Source organism: Pipistrellus hanaki (genome assembly GCF_964339955.1).
Source record: "Pipistrellus hanaki genome assembly, chromosome: 2".
In the NCBI taxonomy this organism is placed as follows: Eukaryota; Metazoa; Chordata; class Mammalia; order Chiroptera; family Vespertilionidae; genus Pipistrellus; species Pipistrellus hanaki.
The window spans coordinates 78858687-78877371 of NC_140504.1; the positions used below are offsets into that span (position 1 = coordinate 78858687).

Genomic DNA, 18685 nt, shown 5'->3' on the forward strand with positions numbered 1-18685 from the left:
TAGTTAGATTTGAACCCTAATATTTTAATACTCAAACACTTAGCTTTTTTATTAGAAAGCTTTCATTATCTGTGTCCTGATTAGTTTTGCTCTCACATTGACGTGGTAATAATAGATTGAAGATTCTCATCTTGACCCTACTCAGCCATCTGATAAATGGTGCCATCCATCACAGAGGGAATCAAGAAAAGAATAAAGTTGATTGAATATTATGTTCATTATTATTAAGGGACACTTTTATCATTAGCACTTGATTTATAATATACATAAAGAAACCAATAGTGTACCTAATTTTAATAGAGTATTCAATAAATGTTTGCCTTTCTTCCTTTCTAATTCTCTTCCATTGGCTAAAACACCCTTACTATCATTATAAAGAATTTATTAAATGAAGATAGAACAGAAAGCTTATTGTCAACTTCAAAGCACTATTCAAACTTAGCATTTGTTACAATTGTTGTTAAAAATAAATCAAATTAAGAGAAATATTATAATTTTAAAAATTCTCTGTGATTGGTAAAACATGTAAAGTGGCTCTGACTTTAAATGAGAGAAATATGAACCATAATTGTATACACTTAATATAAAATCAAACTACAGGAGAGATTCCATCGTAGCAAATCATTATAGAGTTTGAAGAAAGGTAAATGTTATTATAAACTAGAGGCCCAGTGCAAGATTTGTGCACTGTTGGGATCCCTCAGGCTGGCCTGTGACCTCTCGCAATCTGGGACCCCTCGAGGGATGTTGGATTACAGGCCAGGCTGAGGGATACTACTGGGCCAATGATGCCTGCCGCTCATGCTCATCCAGGCCCTGCTGTGCCTGCTGCAGGCTCACACCCAGTAAGTCCCAATTGGTGCCCATTGGTTAGCTGAGCAATGGTCCTTCTGTGGGAGTGCACTGGCCATGAGAGAGCAGCTCCTGTGTTGAGCATATGCCCCCTGGTGGTCAGTGCATATCATAGCGACTGGTCGACTGGTTGATCAGTCCTTCAGTTGCTTAGCCATATATATTGAATCATAAACTCTTTAAATTAAGCATCACAGTTTCAAATTCTCTATATTCAACACTAGTAAAATGAATTCAAGTAGAAGCTCTTGTCCTATCCATTGTTATAAATGAAATTAGTGTGCCTAAACTATAATTTGAAATCGTAAGGCTATGAAAGCTGAATAGCTTATAAAGCTGAAGATACATGGTATTCTTTTTTTTTCTTTTCTTTTTTTTTTTTTTTAAACATTGTTTAATGGAAAGCTTTCTCCCTGCCTGCTTTTTGTAACTAGCAAACTTCTTAGTTGAACATCCTGGCTGGGAATGTTTGTAGCCAAGTTGGTTACTCAGTGTCCTGTGATCTGCCTACTGTTTAATTATCCTGACCTGACTGAGATATCTATAGGAGCAGCTGCCTTTCCTCCTTCTCTGTGTTTCCACAGTTTAAATCTGGAGTCCCCCCTTTCAGCTCTCCTGTTTACAAAGCCTTGTTTTCTGGAGAAGCATTTTGTTAAGAGAGAATATGATTAATATTTTATGAACTAAGAGAAGTAAATTTTAGTGATTTTCTTGAGACTTTTTATCATTTTAAAAATATACAATTTAATTTTAGAAATAATCTAATTTTTCATTATATATGTAAATAGTAAATAAAAATAAGGCAACATGAAGCATAACATTATTTAAAAAAATCATACTATTTTCCGATTGTCTCCTCTTACCCTTCATGCTACTATTTTGTAATGCCATTAGTTCCATGTGGGTAGTAAATATCAGAATCGCTAAAAATCAATTTTTAAAAATATATATTAAATTATAAAACAATGTCACTGGGTTTCATATAGATTAAGTATTTTAGAATTTGCAGAATGTTGTAAAGATTTTCATTTGACTTTATAAACAATATGCATCCTGTGTCAAATGCCTCAATATTAATGCTGCAGGTACTTTACCAACTTAAAACAGCACCAATAATTTAATAAATATTCTTAATCTATGTAAATGAATATTACTCTATTCCAGTATAGGTGAAGCTTAAGTAAAAATTTTAAATATAAAAAATAATTCTGTATTAAGATATATGCTAAAATATGACATAATTATGAATATCTTCACTTATGAATTTAATCCATTGGCATCTTAATAAGATCAAACATCAAAAATAAATTAACAATGCTTAAAATTTATTGCATTGGGGGAAAAAGAAATATACATTTAAATACTAGATTGAAATTAAATGAAAATGTAACTTAACACAAGTGTACCGTATTTTCGGGCGTATAAGACGACCCCCTAATTTTACAGTTAAAACATAGGTTTAGGCCTATATTCGCTGTATAAGCCTACCCCCCACTTCCGAGGCAACACCAGTTCTTTTTTTAATAGACCGCCTCTCTCACTCTGGCCAATCTGAGCAGGCTTTTCACTAGAACACAGTGTAGCTTTGGGTACAGAACATGTACACTGTGTTCTAGTAAAAAGCCTGCTCAGATTGGCCAGAGTCAGAGAGGCAGTCTATTAAAAAAAGAACTGGTGTTGCCTCGGAAGTGGGGGGTAGTCTTATACAGGGAATATAGGCCTAAACCTATGTTTTAACTGTAAAATTAGGGGGTCGTCTTATATGCCGGAAAATACGGTGATTGTACTATTTGTTGCGTTATTTTTGTGATATCCCAAAGGTCAATATTCTAGGAAGCCTCAAGGCAGATGACTAGACTGGTCCATATTATTTTACAAATTGCAATGTATTCCACATTGCCCCATGCCACTTACAGTCCAGTGTGAACAGAAGAAGTTATAAAATACCTGAGAAATTATCCCACTCCCATTCTTTATACATTCTTTACATATGTTAAATAACTTCAAATGAGGTCTCTCTTCAGCTGCCCTATTGACATAAGACTATTGATTGATTCTTTGTTGTGGGGGCTGCCTTGTGCATTGTAGGATGTTCAGTAGCATCTTTGGCCTCTACCCAGTAAATTATATTAGCATCCTCTCAACTGTGACAGCCAAAAATGTCCCCAGACAATGCCAAATATCCCCTGCGGAGAAAGACATCTTTGCTTGAGAGCTCCTGCTTCAGATGATGTGAGACAAACTTTGATCTTCAAGGGAGAATAATTAAAAAATGTTCAGGATTTACCTACGACTCTATGTAGATTAAGTAAAATTAACCTTTTTCCTTTTTTTTTTTTTTTCCTCTCACTATTCACAAACTTTCAGTGGATACTTTAATTTCAGTACTAATATGAGCTAATCTTCTGATACCTGGGTTTTGGTAATTATAACAGCATCCCTCTGAGCTCTTTTATTCCATTTTTTTTTGTTTGTTTGTTTTTGTTAATCCTCCCTCAAGGATATTTTTTCCATTGATTATTAGAGAGAATGGAAGGTAGGGGGAGAGATGAGAGAGATACATCAATGTGAGAGAGACATATCCATTGGTTGCCTTCCATTTGTGCCTAGATCAAGGCTGGGATTGAGCCAGCAACCAAGGTACATACCCTTGAGTGAATCTAAACTGAACCTGCGACCTTTCAGTCACAGACTGATGCTCTAAACAATTAAGCCAAACTGTCTAGGACTCCCTTTGAGATTTTCCCTCTACTTTTTTTTTTAAATGTTTTATTTTATTTTATTTTATTTTATTTTTTCATTAATTCCTTTTTTTAAAAAAAGGGGGATAACTTCCTAATACTAATGAAACTTAAATTAAACTTATACATTTAGCAACAATTGATTTATCAGATGAAAGCATCAATGACCAAATATTTTACTAAGAAATAAGTGTTTACTCCAAAAGGAAACATTACCTACAGCTCCAAAAACATAAATGTCACTGGCATAATGAGACATTGGATAAGATAAGAGTCCTTGCAGGACCAATTTCGTTATGAAATAGGGTAAAAAAAAAAAAAAGCCAAGAAACATCCATTTTAACTTAGATATACTTCATGATCACGTTCTCTACGTTCAAGGTGAGTACCTATAGATTTGAGATCCTGAAAAGAGGACACATTGAATATACAAGAGTTATTTTCCATTGCAGAATTTATTTGTACTTTGCTCCTGTTAGACCACAACAATATCTCTTCCTCCCCCATCCCCTTTCTCAACAAATTTAAGCTCATATATTACTTGACAGGTTGTTTTCTTTTTCTTTTTCAGGTTCAGAAATTTACCTTCTAGTTTATATGTAGGATTGGGGAATCATTTTAAAATTTCAGATGCTTTCCATATAATTGACAAACACATTCTTCAATAGCTATCCAAAAATTTGGATTTCATGAGATAAAATGCTACATTTGGCATACTTCTTGCTAGTCAAAGGAAAACTATTCTAATGCAACTGTTGTAAATGAATTACATCTTGAAATCAGTCCACAATTTATATTTTGGTTAGTAAAATGCTACTTGGTGCTTAAAATATAAAGCACACATATTTACTATACAAATCATTTACAAATATCTTTTCAAATATTTAAAAATAATTAAAATGAAGTATTTTTATATCTACATGTAAGCTTTCCAGATATTTATGTATCTGAGAAGTCTCCAATTGCCAGAGTCACAGCATAAGGAGTGTCTGAGAGTTCTCTCCATTCCAAACTTAACATCATCAGAAGTTAATGTTTATTCTCCATATCTTCACTGTCAGACTGAGAACCAGTTCCTCTCAGTGCAGATGTCTCATCTATTTTTAGCTCAGTAATTTGGGGTGTAGGGAGATTTATGGTTACTTGCTCCATTTGGATTTAAAATTTTAGTAGTAATCAGGAGTCTTGGTTTCTGGGCCCAGCTTTGATCCTACTATTAATTTTTAACAAAGTTTCTTAACCCCTCTACTGATACCTTGTCATGGACAAACTGAGGATTATGAGAGACATAAAACATGACTTTATATTGTCTTATCTATCTCTAACAGATGTGCTGACTTATGAACCTTAGCTCTTACAACTTTCAAATTTCTGTCTAAAACCATAAAGGATACTGGAATTTTCAATGTTCATTATTTAGGATTCTTAAAGATGATCCTAGCTTTAAACTAAACTGAATATCTTATTGGGTGTCATATCTGATTTTATTTGTATGTAATTTTTTTACAGAAAAGTTTAAAAAAGAAAGTGAAAATAATGATACTAGGGATTCTGTGGGCAGAGGCATTACTTAATTGTTAAACTCTAATCCAGGATTAGTTAAAGTAGTCCAAAACCTAGTTCACTTTGGCCATAAACAGCAGTTATAGTAGGAATCACGCAGTAAACCTGTTCTCAAAAAGATCCTGCAGTTCAGTTCTCTAAGCTTAATGAAGTTAGACAGTTCAAATGAGATCCTTGGCTAAAAGCCCGGGTTTTTCAAACTTTTAAATGAAGTCAACTCATTCACTATGGGTTAGGGGACTCTAAGGTTGATTTCTAAAGAAAGGAAGTATAATTAACTGAAATCTCTAGACATTGAGGGATAATATCTAATATTTGCCCCAATTTTTCTCTAATTACATATATTGTACAAATCTCTCCTTGCTGAATTAGGAAATGCTTTGCTGATCCACAGTTCATGTTTACTGCCGGTGAGCTCTGTCAAGTCATACTTAGAGTGACAAAGGACTTTAGAGAGTTATCTTAGTAAACCCGAAGTAATTGAGTGTTTAACCTGGAGACAAATATTGGCTTCTCAGGTTGGAAGTGGAGCTGTGGAGATAAATCATTCTACGCAATAGCATCTATCTATTGCAGGGACTGACCTCAACTCCCTGCAGACAACAAGGTGAAGGGCGATCCAAGAAGACTCCCAGAGGAAGCATCTGTCCTTACCCCCAGTAGTTCAAATCTAAAAGCCACTGAGAATTGTTTCAGCAGATGTTTGATTGCCATAGTGATCAGAGACAAATGATCTTCTTGGTAGCAAAAGCCCATCCCTTGAAGTTTTGAGATTTTTCAACATTATGTGAAATGCTTAAGAATTTCTTGAAATCCAGAAAATCTTCACATTGCATTCTAAGTAACTAGATGTCTATCTAGGAAATGAAATATAAATAGCATTTCTGATACTTTCAGGCTACAAATTCAAACACAAAAAATCATGTTAATTTCATAATAAAATATAAAATTAGGTAGTTTGATGTATAATGTCTCCTTTTAACAAAAAACAATGCAAAAATTTCAGGATAAGGCTAAACATATATCCTAATATGAGTATAGTTCTTTTTCAAAGTTAAATGAAGTTGTAAATGTTAAACTTTGTGGTTTATATGTAATCAATTCCTTATTTATTTTTTAAAAGGTTACATGAATTCAATTGAATATCTGAATTTTTAGCCCTCTAAATACAATTTTCCAAATAAACAATATTTTTAGCAAATAAGTAAAAAGTATCTATTCAATATAGCAGGAATATTATATATCTGTAATAGAAATAATAATATAGAAATATTAAGATTTACTTACTTAACCAAAGAAATAGTACCTAGTGTATTATAGGCACTAAAATATATGCTGAGTGAATAAATGTTGCATTTTAGCAGAAATAGTTGCTATTAGAGAATGTATGTAATATGTTTACATACAAACTCTTCATTACTGTGTTGCACTCCAAAATTATAGTTGTGATTATCCATATAAATCTGGAGATTACTTTAGATTATTTAAATTATTTTAACACAAAATGTTTTTGCCACCCATCTCACTGAAATGAAAAGTACTAGAACTCTCATTAAATCTTGATGCAACGTAGATAACTGAGACTACTAAGTCTTCTAAAGTTACCTGATTTTTAAAAATATGTTTTTATTGATTTCAGAGAGGAAGGAAGAGGAAGAGAGATAAAAACATCCATGATGAGAGAGAATTATGGTGGATTGGCTGCCTGCTGCAAGTTCCCCATTGGGAATTGAGCCCACAACCCAGGCATGTGTCCTTGACCGAAATCAAACCCAGGAACATTCAATTTGCAGACCGACACTCTATCCACTGAGCCAAACCAGCCAGAGCTAAAGTTATTTGATTTTTTTTAACCTGGCTTTACTTTGTAAAGCTACATAAGGCATATTCATACTGATTCTAAGAGAGTAAGAAATAAATTCAGGGTTGACACTATTTATTTTGGTTCAAGCTTAAAATGCATTGCTATATGCAGGCTGCTGATTAGATACTTACTTATTGTTTTTTTTTAATTCATGTGTAAATGACACGTGACATATATTACTTATCAAAAATAATTGTCTTTTTGTATTACACCAGTTTTTGATGTTTAGAGTTTTTAGTCCTTAAGATCTACAGAACAAAGGCTCATATTATTTATTATTTATGTTCTTGGAATGGAGCTATTCTGAACAGTATTTAACAAGTTAACTTTTAACCACTTAATTACATTTTGTGTTTCCTTTTAAGTCCTGCAAATGAAATTAGGAAAGGCAAAGCTGTATCTGAAAATTCTGGCACCAACTTGGTAGAATCACAGAGCTAAAATGCAATAAGTTAGTGTGGGTATTTAGGAAATGACTGCCTGGTGCATGGAGAAGGGCAAAGGTGGAAGCAGGGGTGCCTGTTCCAAGGCGATAGCTACGGTGACTTAACTAAAATGGATCAGGGGGCAGAGGTGATTGAACAAGTCTGGGATATTTTTAAAATATAACTGATGGAATTTGTTCTTGGCTTAATTAAGTGGGTGAGAGGACTCGAGATGACTCCCAGGTTTTGGCTCGAGCAACCAGTGAAAAGTGATAGCATTTATGGCAATTTTAAGGTTGGGGAAGATCATCTTTCAGAATAAGAAATTATCAAGTGTTCTGAACTGGATGTACTTAGATGCTCAAGAAACCTCCAAGTAGAGATATGGAATAAATAGTTGGATATAAAAATTTGTGGCTCAGGGAAGGGGTACATGCTGGAGATATAAATTTGGGAATCACCAGCATACAAACTGTATTTAAAGCAATGGCACTAGATTAAATCACATAAAATGTATCTGTTTGACATAGTACTGGAAGTACTAGCCATTGCAATTAGACAAGAAGAGGAAATAAAAGGCATCCAAATTGGAAAAGAAGTAAAGTTATCCTTATTTGCAGATGACATGACATTGTACATAAAAAAAACCAAAAGACTCCATCAAAAAACTAATAGACTTAATAAATGAATTTGGCAATGTAGCAGGATACAAAATTAATGCCAAGAAATCTATGGCATTTCTATATACCAATAGTGAACTTGGAGAAACAGAGACTAAAAAAGCAATCCCATTTACCATCGCACCAAAAAAAAAATAAGATACCTTGGAATAAACTTAACTAAGTGTATAGGAAGTAAAAGACCTATACACAGAAAACTACATGGCACTGTAAAAAGAGATAGAGGAAGATGTAAACAGATGGAAGAACATACCATGCTCATGGTTGGTAGAATCAACATCATCAAAATGTCCATACTTCCCAAAGCAATCTATAGGTTCAATGCACTCCCCATTAAAATACCAACGGCATATATCACTGACCTAGAAAAAACTCTTCAAAAGTTCATTTGGAACAATAAAAGACCATGAATAGCCATAGCAATCCTGAGAAAAAAGAGTAAAGTAGGAGGGATCTCAATACCAGATTTCAAGCTGTATTACAAAGCCACTGTTCTCAAAACAGCCTGGTACTGGCACAAGAACAGACATATAGATCATTGGAATAGAATTGAGAACCCAGATATCAAACCAAATCACTATGCTCAGTTAATATTTGACAAAGGAGGCACTAACATACAATGAAGTCAAGACAGTCTCTTCAATAAATGGTGTTGGGAAAATTGGACAGATACATGCAAAAGAATGAGATTAGATCACCAACTTACACATACACAAAAATAAACTCAAAATGGATATAGGACTTAAACATAAGATGGGAAACCATAAAAATACTAGAGGCATCATCAGGCAACAAAATCTCAGACATATGCCAAAAGAACTTCTTCACTGATACTGTCCCTAGGGCAATGGAAGCTAAAGAGAAAATAAACAAATGGAACTACATAAAAATAAAAAGCTTTTTTACAGCAAAAGAAACCATCAACAAAACAACAAGAAAGCCCACTGTATGGAGAACGTATTTGCAAATGTTATCACTGATAAAGGTTTAATCTCCAATATCTACAGACAGCTTATACAACTTAATAAAATGAAGATAAATGACTCAATTAAAAAATGGGCAATGTATCTAAATAGAATCTTCTCAAAAGAAGACAGAAGGAAGGCCAAAAGGCACATGAAAATATGCTCAAAGTCACTAATTATGAGAGAGATGCAAATCAAAACAACAATTCGGTACCATCTCACACCTGTCACAATGGCCAATATCAACAAATCAACAAAGGACAAGTGCTGGCGAGGTTGCGGAGAAAAAGGAACCCTCGTGCACTGCTGGTGGGACTGCAGACTGGTGCAACCACTGTGGAGAACAGTATGGAGCTTCCTCAAAAAACTGAAAATGGAACTCTCATTTGACCCAGTAATCCCACTCCTAGGAATATATCCCAAGAAGCTAGAAACACCAATCAGAAAGGATATATGCACCCCTATGTTCATAGCAGCACAATTTACAATAGCTAGGATTTGGAAATAGCCTATGTGCCCATCAGCAGACGATTGGATCCAAAAACAATGGTACATCTACACAATGGAATACTATGCTGCCATAAAAAAGATGGAATTCTCATCATTTGCAGCAACCTGGATGGAACTGGAGAACATCATGCTGAGTGAAACAAGCCATTCAATGAAAGAGAAACACCACATGACCTCACTTATTTATGGATGATAAAGAACATATATAGATATAGAGACAGCAAAGCAACAGGCAGACTGTCAAATTACAGCAGGGATGTTGGGGAGGTCAGGGGGAGATAAGAGATCAACGGAAGGACTTATATACATGCATATAAGTACAACCAATGGACACGAAACTCTGGGGAGAGAGGGCAGGTATGGGAGGGGGGCAATGATATATGTACAAAGATAATAATTTAATTAAAAAAATTTAAAAAAAGATGTATCTAAACAATACAAAAGAAGAGGGTCCAAAAAATTATTGTGTAAAATAAGGTTTCTTTCTCCTATTACTAACACATAATGTCATTATCTTCTAAAACTTAAATAGGTTTTAATTGGACATGGAGCAATGTGACAAAGGACAGAACAATCTCATACAATAAAAAAAATGCTAATTGGTATTTACATTTTGTGTTTTATATCCAACTTATTCATCTTCATAACAGAAACTTAAATAAAAAATCTAATATCAAGAATAAATCATTTGATTTTATCAAATTGCCCAAATCAATTTATGTGTCCCTAAAATGAATTTGGGGGCTTGAGAATTGTATTGGCTTTATACAAGGTAACTTAATTAGATAAAAGTGTAAATTTTCTCTATTATGGTATAAAACATCATATTTAGTACTATCATGTTAGAATTTTATATACCATCTATTTAAACATATGAATGTAAAAATGTTCATATGCGTAGATGCATTCATACATATATAAAAAATGCTAACCTGTTTAACATAAAATTTTGTAAGGGGAAAGTTTGAAAAATTATTCAGGGACAGAGAATTCTCACCAGTAATGCTATGGTTCTATTAGGATGAAGTAAAGTAAATTAGTAGTTTGGTGCAAAAAATAAAACATATGCCATGATTATACTTTGAAATTCACATTATGAGGAACCAAAGAGAGAGAATTCATTTTTTTGCTTGCTTGACTTTCTCAACAACAAAAATGTTTTGATGTTTTAAATTTTCAGAGCTAAGTGCTCCCATCATATCTATACCAAATAAAACCCTAGGCCTTTCCAGATGATCTGCAACCTTTAGCATGCAGCTGCATTTATGCTTCCAGGCTTTTTTTCAAATGTCATATCATACAATGCTATATCGTAGATCACATTCCACATCACTTAACTGCTAAAACATTTATTTAGTTTTTAAAGTGTTTCTATTTTAGATAACAGTGGTTCTCATGGTGTTATCCAAGCATTCCTGGGCGTCCCCAAGAATATTTCAGGGTGCCTGGAAGACTGAACTATTTTCATAATAACACTAAATAAAATATTATAACATTTTTCATTCTCAATATCTCATAAATATACAGTGAAATTTTACAAAGGTTACAGGATGTATAATTACATTGTACTAGAGGCCTGGTGCATGAAATTCATGCACTGGGGTGGCGTGGGGTGTGGGGAAGGTCCCTCAACCTGGTCTGCACCCTCTCACAGTCCACAGTCAGGAAAACCTTATGGGATGTCCAACTGACAGCTCCTGCCACCAACATTACACTCACTAGCCATGAGCCGGGCTTCTGGCTGAGCAGTGCTCCCCCTCTGGGAGCGTACTGGCCAGCAGGGAGCAGCTCCAGCATTGAGAGTCTGCCCCCAATGGTCAATGTGCATCATAGTAACTAGTCATTCTGCCATTTGGTTGACTTGCATATTAGCCTTTTATTATATAGGATAATTGAAAGTGTCAATGTATGGAGTTTCTGCCTAAATCAATAGTGAGAAATGAAGAGAAATGACTGAAAGTGAAAATTAAAAATAATCTGATTTCATATCCAATATCTTTATGGAAAAGGAAGGACAGAAAAAAAGGTGTACATTGCTGTGTTAGCTGGGACTCTTTCCTTTGAGCATACTATTGAAGACATCAGGAAGGGAAACTTGTGATAATGCTTAAAACAATACCAACAGCAGCATTGGGGAAAGTTTGACAAGGTGTTTTAAGGTTTAGAGGCTAGGCATTTTTTTTTCGACATCTCAGATGCTTCTTCCAGTTTAAGAATTTCATTCTTCTACCCTGCCTGTCTATCACAGTTATGTTATTAGAATGAGAGCAGCAGACACTGTACATTCATTCTGTGGAACTGAATCCAATGCCACTCATTATTCTTTAGTGTAATTACACTCTTTCTGAAGCTGAACAAGAATATTTACTATCAGTATACATATAGTGTTCCAAAAAATGTGTACACACTTTAACAGTTAGTAATACACTTAATTTTCATTCTTTTTCAGGTTTAACTGATTGGAAATAATGGGTGAAGCCAAGCTAATCTTTGAACAACTAAAGTTATCCTAAAGTGCCACTAGACTTTTTTTTTTTAATGGAGATACATAGAAGATAAAGTTTTCAATACAAAACCAACAATAGTCAATGAATTAAAGGTTTACAAATATCAAACAAAATTATTCTTGATGTTTGAAATTCCATTGCTTCATATTATCAGCAGTGCTTGGCCCAGAATGGTCATTGGTTTGAAAACAGGCACTGACAAAAAAAGTAGTCATTTCTGTAGATTTTCTAAAATTTTGAAATTGTACTGTATGTGCATAAACATTGACTCTATAATCATTCAAATTGTGTATACATTTTTGTAATACCCTGTATATAAAATATGATACCATTTTATAATTAATGCATATAGTTGGTAATTTCTAAAATATTAAAACTGGGAGTATTAAAATTATAAATGATTATTATATCTTTATTTTTAAAATATTCTGCTAAGAAAGAAAATGTTCTCCAAGAAATAACATTTTAAAGAAATCTGCCAACAAATGTATTGTGAAATAATCAAATGGATTTTGTTCAAAAAGACACAAATTAAAACCATTAAGTACAACTGGTCACAACTAATAAGTAAATACTAAAAATTATAAAGTCTAGTATTATCAGCAGTCTAGTTAAATATCCTTTGGAAACAACTCAGACTCTGATACAAAAAAATCAATTTTAGGAATATTTTCCAGGTAAATTACTAGACTCATACAATTATGAATGCAGATGAATTAATTAGGGGTTGATTGAAAAATTGTACAACTAAAAAATGGAATACATCAAACTATTAAACATGAAAAATATAAATATTTATTTTATAAACATTAGCTATGTTCAAGAAGTATATTGCTAAAAATAGAATTATATTCTTAAAGTAAAAATAGGCTTGTGTTATTATGAATAATTCCATGGTATACATACTAGAGGCCTGATGCACGAAATTCATGCACTTGGGGGGGATCCTTCAGCCCAGATTGTGAGAGGGCACAAGCCAGGACAAGGGACCCCACTGGTGCATGATGGAAACTGGGGAGGGACACAGGAGGTTGTCTAGCTGGGGAGGGACCATGAGAGGGCTCCAGGGCATGTCCAACCCATTTTACTTAGTCCCGATTGGTTGGACCCCAGCAGCAAATTAATCTACCAGTTGGAGCAACTTTCCCCTGGTGGTCAGTGCACATCATAGTGAGTGGTTGAGTGACCTTAGCATATCATTAGCATATTATGCTTTGATTTTATGGATGACTGGACACTTAGCATATTAGGCTTTTAATATATATTCTACACATATATATCCATTAGAGGCCAGGTGCATGAATTTGTGCAGGGGGTGGTCTGGCCAGCCTGTCCAGGAGGAGGGGGCATGGACAGTTGGCAGATCTGCCTACTGGTCAAACTCCTGTCAAGGGGACAATTTGCATATTAGCCTTTTGTTATATAGGATATACACAGAGTTGCCAGATTATTATGTGTTTAGAGATCATGATAAACTAGCCACTCAGTGTATATATAAAATAGAAAATAATAGGATAAATCTGAAAGAATTGATTTACAAAACTACAAATGTTCTTTGTGGGTAGCACAACTATCAATTTCTTTTATTCTTTTTATTGCTTTGTTTTAAAATTTTTATAATATTAACATATATTTCCTATATAAATATTACTTTAAAAATGCTTTAAAACTATAGATATTGGTGTGGGTACTAAGAATTTATACAATCTTCTTTAAAAATTCCTCAAATATAAATATAAAATATAAAAACAAAGATTTCAAGCATATGAGAATCTTGCTGCCCTTTTGAGGAAAACATTAAATCAATGTAGAGGACTTCAGAATTAAATTAGCATCCTCATGAATAGTGATATCTAGTTTCCTATACAAGTAACAATATCATAATGTTAAAGGATAAGTTTCCTTTTGGGGCAGAGGTAAATGACTAAGCATTGACATGATTTCTATCTTTGTGTGTCAACATATAATAATACAAGGTGGAAAACAAAGATAAAAGAGGAGGAGTTACTCACTCTTGTTGTATAAGCAGCTTCTGGGTCATCTTCCAGAACACGTGAAAGTCCAAAATCAGAAACCTTACACACCAAGTTGCTGTTGATCAAGATGTTCCGAGCAGCAAGGTCTCGGTGAACATAGCCCATGTCTGAGAGGTACTTCATGCCAGACGCTATCCCCCGGAGCATCCCCACCAACTGGATGACTGTGAACTGGGCATCATGTTTCTGGGAGGCATTTCAAATGTACAATTAAGATGTGTTGTTGTGTTAAAGATATATTTTGGTTAAAATCTCACATATGGACTTGTAATAACACTGATTATACATTTTAGTTCTAATCACTCCAGCCTAACAAGATATGTAAATAAATGGAAACAAGGCTAAAACAAAATAGCATAAGTGCTATTACTAAATACTTTGTAACAAGAAGTACCTCAGTATTCTTCGACTTTAAGTTCAAATCTAAACTGATATCATGTTTATGTGATATACTAACGCCTTAGAAATGTTCAGGAACAAGAATGTAAAATGTATCTTGTGGCCATTGTAGTTTTATTTATTCACTGGAGGCCCCGTGTGTGAATGTGTGCACAGGTGGGGTCCGGCTGGCCTGCCCTGATCAGGGCCAACTGAGATGGGTTGGACAGTCAGCCATACCACCTGGCCAAAGTCCTGATAGAACTCCTGTTCGAGGGGACAATTTGCATGTTAGCCTTTTATTATATTGGATTTGTTTGTTCATTCTTCTTTCTAGTTTTCTGGATATTTCATGAATTGTTTCAAATAAGGTGGTTGTTATATTTTTAATTACTGTATATAATTATTTCAAAATTAGTAAAAAATATTTACTAAATATACGTTTTTCTACCCAACCTTTATAAAATAGAAAATAATAGGACATAATGCTGGAGTTCTGGATTTAGAAAAGCTTCCAATCTTCTTGGATTAAAGTAGAAATATATAGCTTAAACCAGTGGTTGGCAACTGGTGGTTTGTGGACCACTGGTGGTCCATGAGGTCAGAAAGGTTGATGACTATTGGTTTAAAACATAGATAAATAAATGGATAGATAAACACAATGAATGTAGTACACAAATTCATGCATACATAAGTACAAAATTCTATGTCTATTTATATCTATATGAACAATATTTTTAAAGAATATTTTATGATTTTAATTACCTAATTTGAACAATTGCTTACTTTTGAAATACATTTGTGAAAATAATTTCTAATAAATTTATATTTGGATCACAAATATTAATAATGAAATTTCCCATTCATATAAAATTTAGAGTTTTCCTCCATAATAATGAAATGTACTGTTTGTCTGTCTATTTATTTACCATCTGTCTATCTATCTATCTATCTATCTGTCATCATCTATCTACCATCTGTCTCTATATATCCTGCTAAAAGTTCTTTTTAGGATGGGGCTATTTTTTATTTTATCCCTTGCAGTGACTTGTGATTGACAGTGTTAAATTTTTGTATGTTTTGAACATACTATATCTAGCACTATAACTATGTGCTAGATATTGTATGTCCAAAATAATATCTCTCAATTGAGAATATTTTGGCATTATAGAACATACCTATTTTCTGAGTGGACAGAAATATGTGAGAGATAGATGGTCTACTATCTTATAGCAGACTAAGGTTATTTTAGATAAGAAAGGTTACATGTTTAAATCAATATTATTTATGTCTAACTTTAGGATTATTTTTAATTTTTATTTTAACCGGTGTGAATTTTGGCAATACTAAAAAGCTGAAGAAGACTGAACAAATTTGTTTAAAAAATATAAACCATTCACATTTGGATGCTTCAAGATAAAGATTCAAATTTATAGCCTTTCCTTTATTATTCAGTCTCTACAAATTTTAGTTTTATTTTGAACTTTGATTATCTAATTGACACTGCATCAGAGGTTGTCTCCAACATTTTCAGTAATTCATTCCATATTTATGTATGTATGTACATAAATAGAAGAGAGAGATACCCATATGTATATAAAAATCTTCTACTTACACGTAAAAAACTGTCCAAGGAACCATTCTCCATGTATTCTGTGACAATCATAACTGGTTTACCTAGATATAATTATAAATTAAATATATAATCATTATTAGAGTAGAACAAATATGCAATGAAGGTATATAACACACTTTGATACACCTGATAAATTAAAAAAGTTTTCCCTGCCTTCCTAATTTTGCAAAGTTGTAATTAAAAAATTAAATTTAAATTGTTTTAAAAAATTAAGGTTTGTTTTCTGACTAAAAGCTCATAACCTATTCTATCTAAATTGGCTTATTTGGCATGGATTTTCATGAACACAAAATATGACCCTTTCTTCACTTTAATTGCATCTTAGCTGATCTAAAAAATCAAGTGTTTTTGCCTTCAAGCTCAAGATATAGCCAAGAATTCCACAATCACTTATACTTTCTACAAGTAGTTACAGAACTATGTGCTAGATATTCTCTTGTGCTAGTCAGAAACAATTAAATCAAAGTCCCTGCCTTCATGGATTCAACATGTGAATTGCACAAAATAATTAAGACTAATAAGTATAATATTTTATCTGTATACATTTAACACATTAAAGATTGTAAAATCCATGCTATGTTTGAAAGGAAAATAAAATTAAAATTTTTGTTGGCAGTAACTTGTAACAACCATTTGGGAATATGTGGCCTTAAATGCTATTAAAATTTTTAACAAGCATATAGATTCATTTAGATAGCTTTTATACAATGTACAAATTATGGTCTGATTATTTTATATGCTGTAACTTATTATTTATCATTTCCATTTACACATATGAAAATGAAGAACTAAAGAGGATAATGAAATTACTCTATACCACAACCTGAATATACTAGGTTGTTACTTTTGGAAATTCATCCTGAGAAAAACATTTAAGGTATATAAAAAGGCATTAAACACAAAGGTGCTAAATATACTAATATATAGATCTACAAATGAACAAATATTCAACTGTTGGTAATGATTTAGATAATCGTGGGTTACAATTCTGTTTATTCTAAATTAAAATGATTGAAGACTAGCACTTTAAAAAATTGCTACATAATAATGTTATGTGAACAAAGCTGAAAACATATAACTCTACATGCATCATGACAACTATGAAAATAAGTAATATCAAACAAACATTTCAAATACAAAAAGACATATAAAATCGATATTTCTGATATATCAGAAATATTAGTATTAGTGATTTTCCCATATTTCCCATATTAGAATCATGTCGAATTACATTAGTACTTTGCATAATTACTTCACTTCATCTTCACATCATCCTTATGCTTTAGTAATATGTATTATTCCCTTTTTGTTTTTTTAGCAGAAAGCATCATGGATTTAGGAAACTAGCTGAGGTCACACAGTTAGTACTGCAGCAGATCCCCAACATAGTTGTCCCTGATTCAAAGCTCACAAATACAGTATTACAACAGTGCAATTATCTTCATTTATTGTTGCTATGATATTGTTTTAGTTATAAACCAATCATGTTACAGAGGAAGAAAAATCACCCCTCTTCCAGGTCTAGAAGATCTTAGTTAAAACTGAGTACTGATGGAAGACTTTGAGCAAATAGATTTTTCACAAACATCAATGCATACTTAAGTGAAGAGCATATATAGCTTTTCCTTTTAAGATTCTACTATATGTTAAAGCTTACTTTGCCATTCTCATTAATGGAAACTAGCTCTCTTTGATTGTTTTTTTTTCCTGTCATAGGTGAAAACTCTTAATTTATGCTGCTTGTGAATTATGGATTAGTACTGTGAAGATTATAATTTCTACATTTGGTACTTGAATGTATCCCAAGCTGTTTATTTTGTTTATTGAGGTAATAAAAGTATTTAAATTTTATGAAATTTCTCAAAATAATTTTATATATGTAACAACCAATTGATACATCAATCTATTTTCTACTAACAGAGTAATTTATTTATTTTGAGTAACACATTATATCATAATATATATAGTTTAGTGATGTCTGAAAAGTCAATTTAGCCAAAACTTTAAGTCTCCAGAACTTGCTTCTTCAAAATTATAATTGAGCTTTGATTTTAAGATATTAAAGAAAAAAGGGAAGATTCAAATTTCCTTGTAAACTTCTATCTCTCCTGAACAGGTAAATGAAATACCTAAAGACTCATCCCAGTGACCTGACCTGAACGGATGGATGAATGGATGAATTTCTGCATATGTATATTTTCTATAAATTAGTATACATTTTTGTGTTTCTTTATTAATAGAACTCTAGGAAGAATACTATCTAGCAAAATTCAATGCATACCTAGAAAGTAGTCATAGATATTTTGCCTCTTATAGCCAACACTCAGTTACAGTGACCAGGTACTGTGTTTGCATACAGCACTACCCAGACCTTTGCCTCTCTTCCTTCTGGGTCCCAGCCTTATGACCATTTCGTTTTTTGTTGACATGTCTAGTAGAATGTTTGGCAAGGGAAATGAAAATGAAAGTAGCTGAAAATTCAAACCAGTCAATTAAGCCAAAGCCTCATGATCATTCAGAAATTGGAT

General features: G+C 33.0%; 1 protein-coding gene across 2 annotated transcripts in view; it reads right to left on the reverse strand.

The window, feature by feature from the left end:
• Positions 1-18685, reverse strand: part of EPHA3 (EPH receptor A3) — a 340054-nt gene that overhangs the window by 27548 nt on the left and 293821 nt on the right. For both annotated transcript variants that reach the window (XM_084875452.1, XM_084875451.1), the window contains exons 12-13: positions 16137-16198; positions 14120-14329 (exon numbers count right to left, since the gene is read on the reverse strand). In XM_084875452.1, the coding sequence (XP_084731578.1) occupies positions 14120-14329; positions 16137-16198 (272 nt within the window). The remainder of the gene's footprint in view (positions 1-14119; positions 14330-16136; positions 16199-18685) is intronic.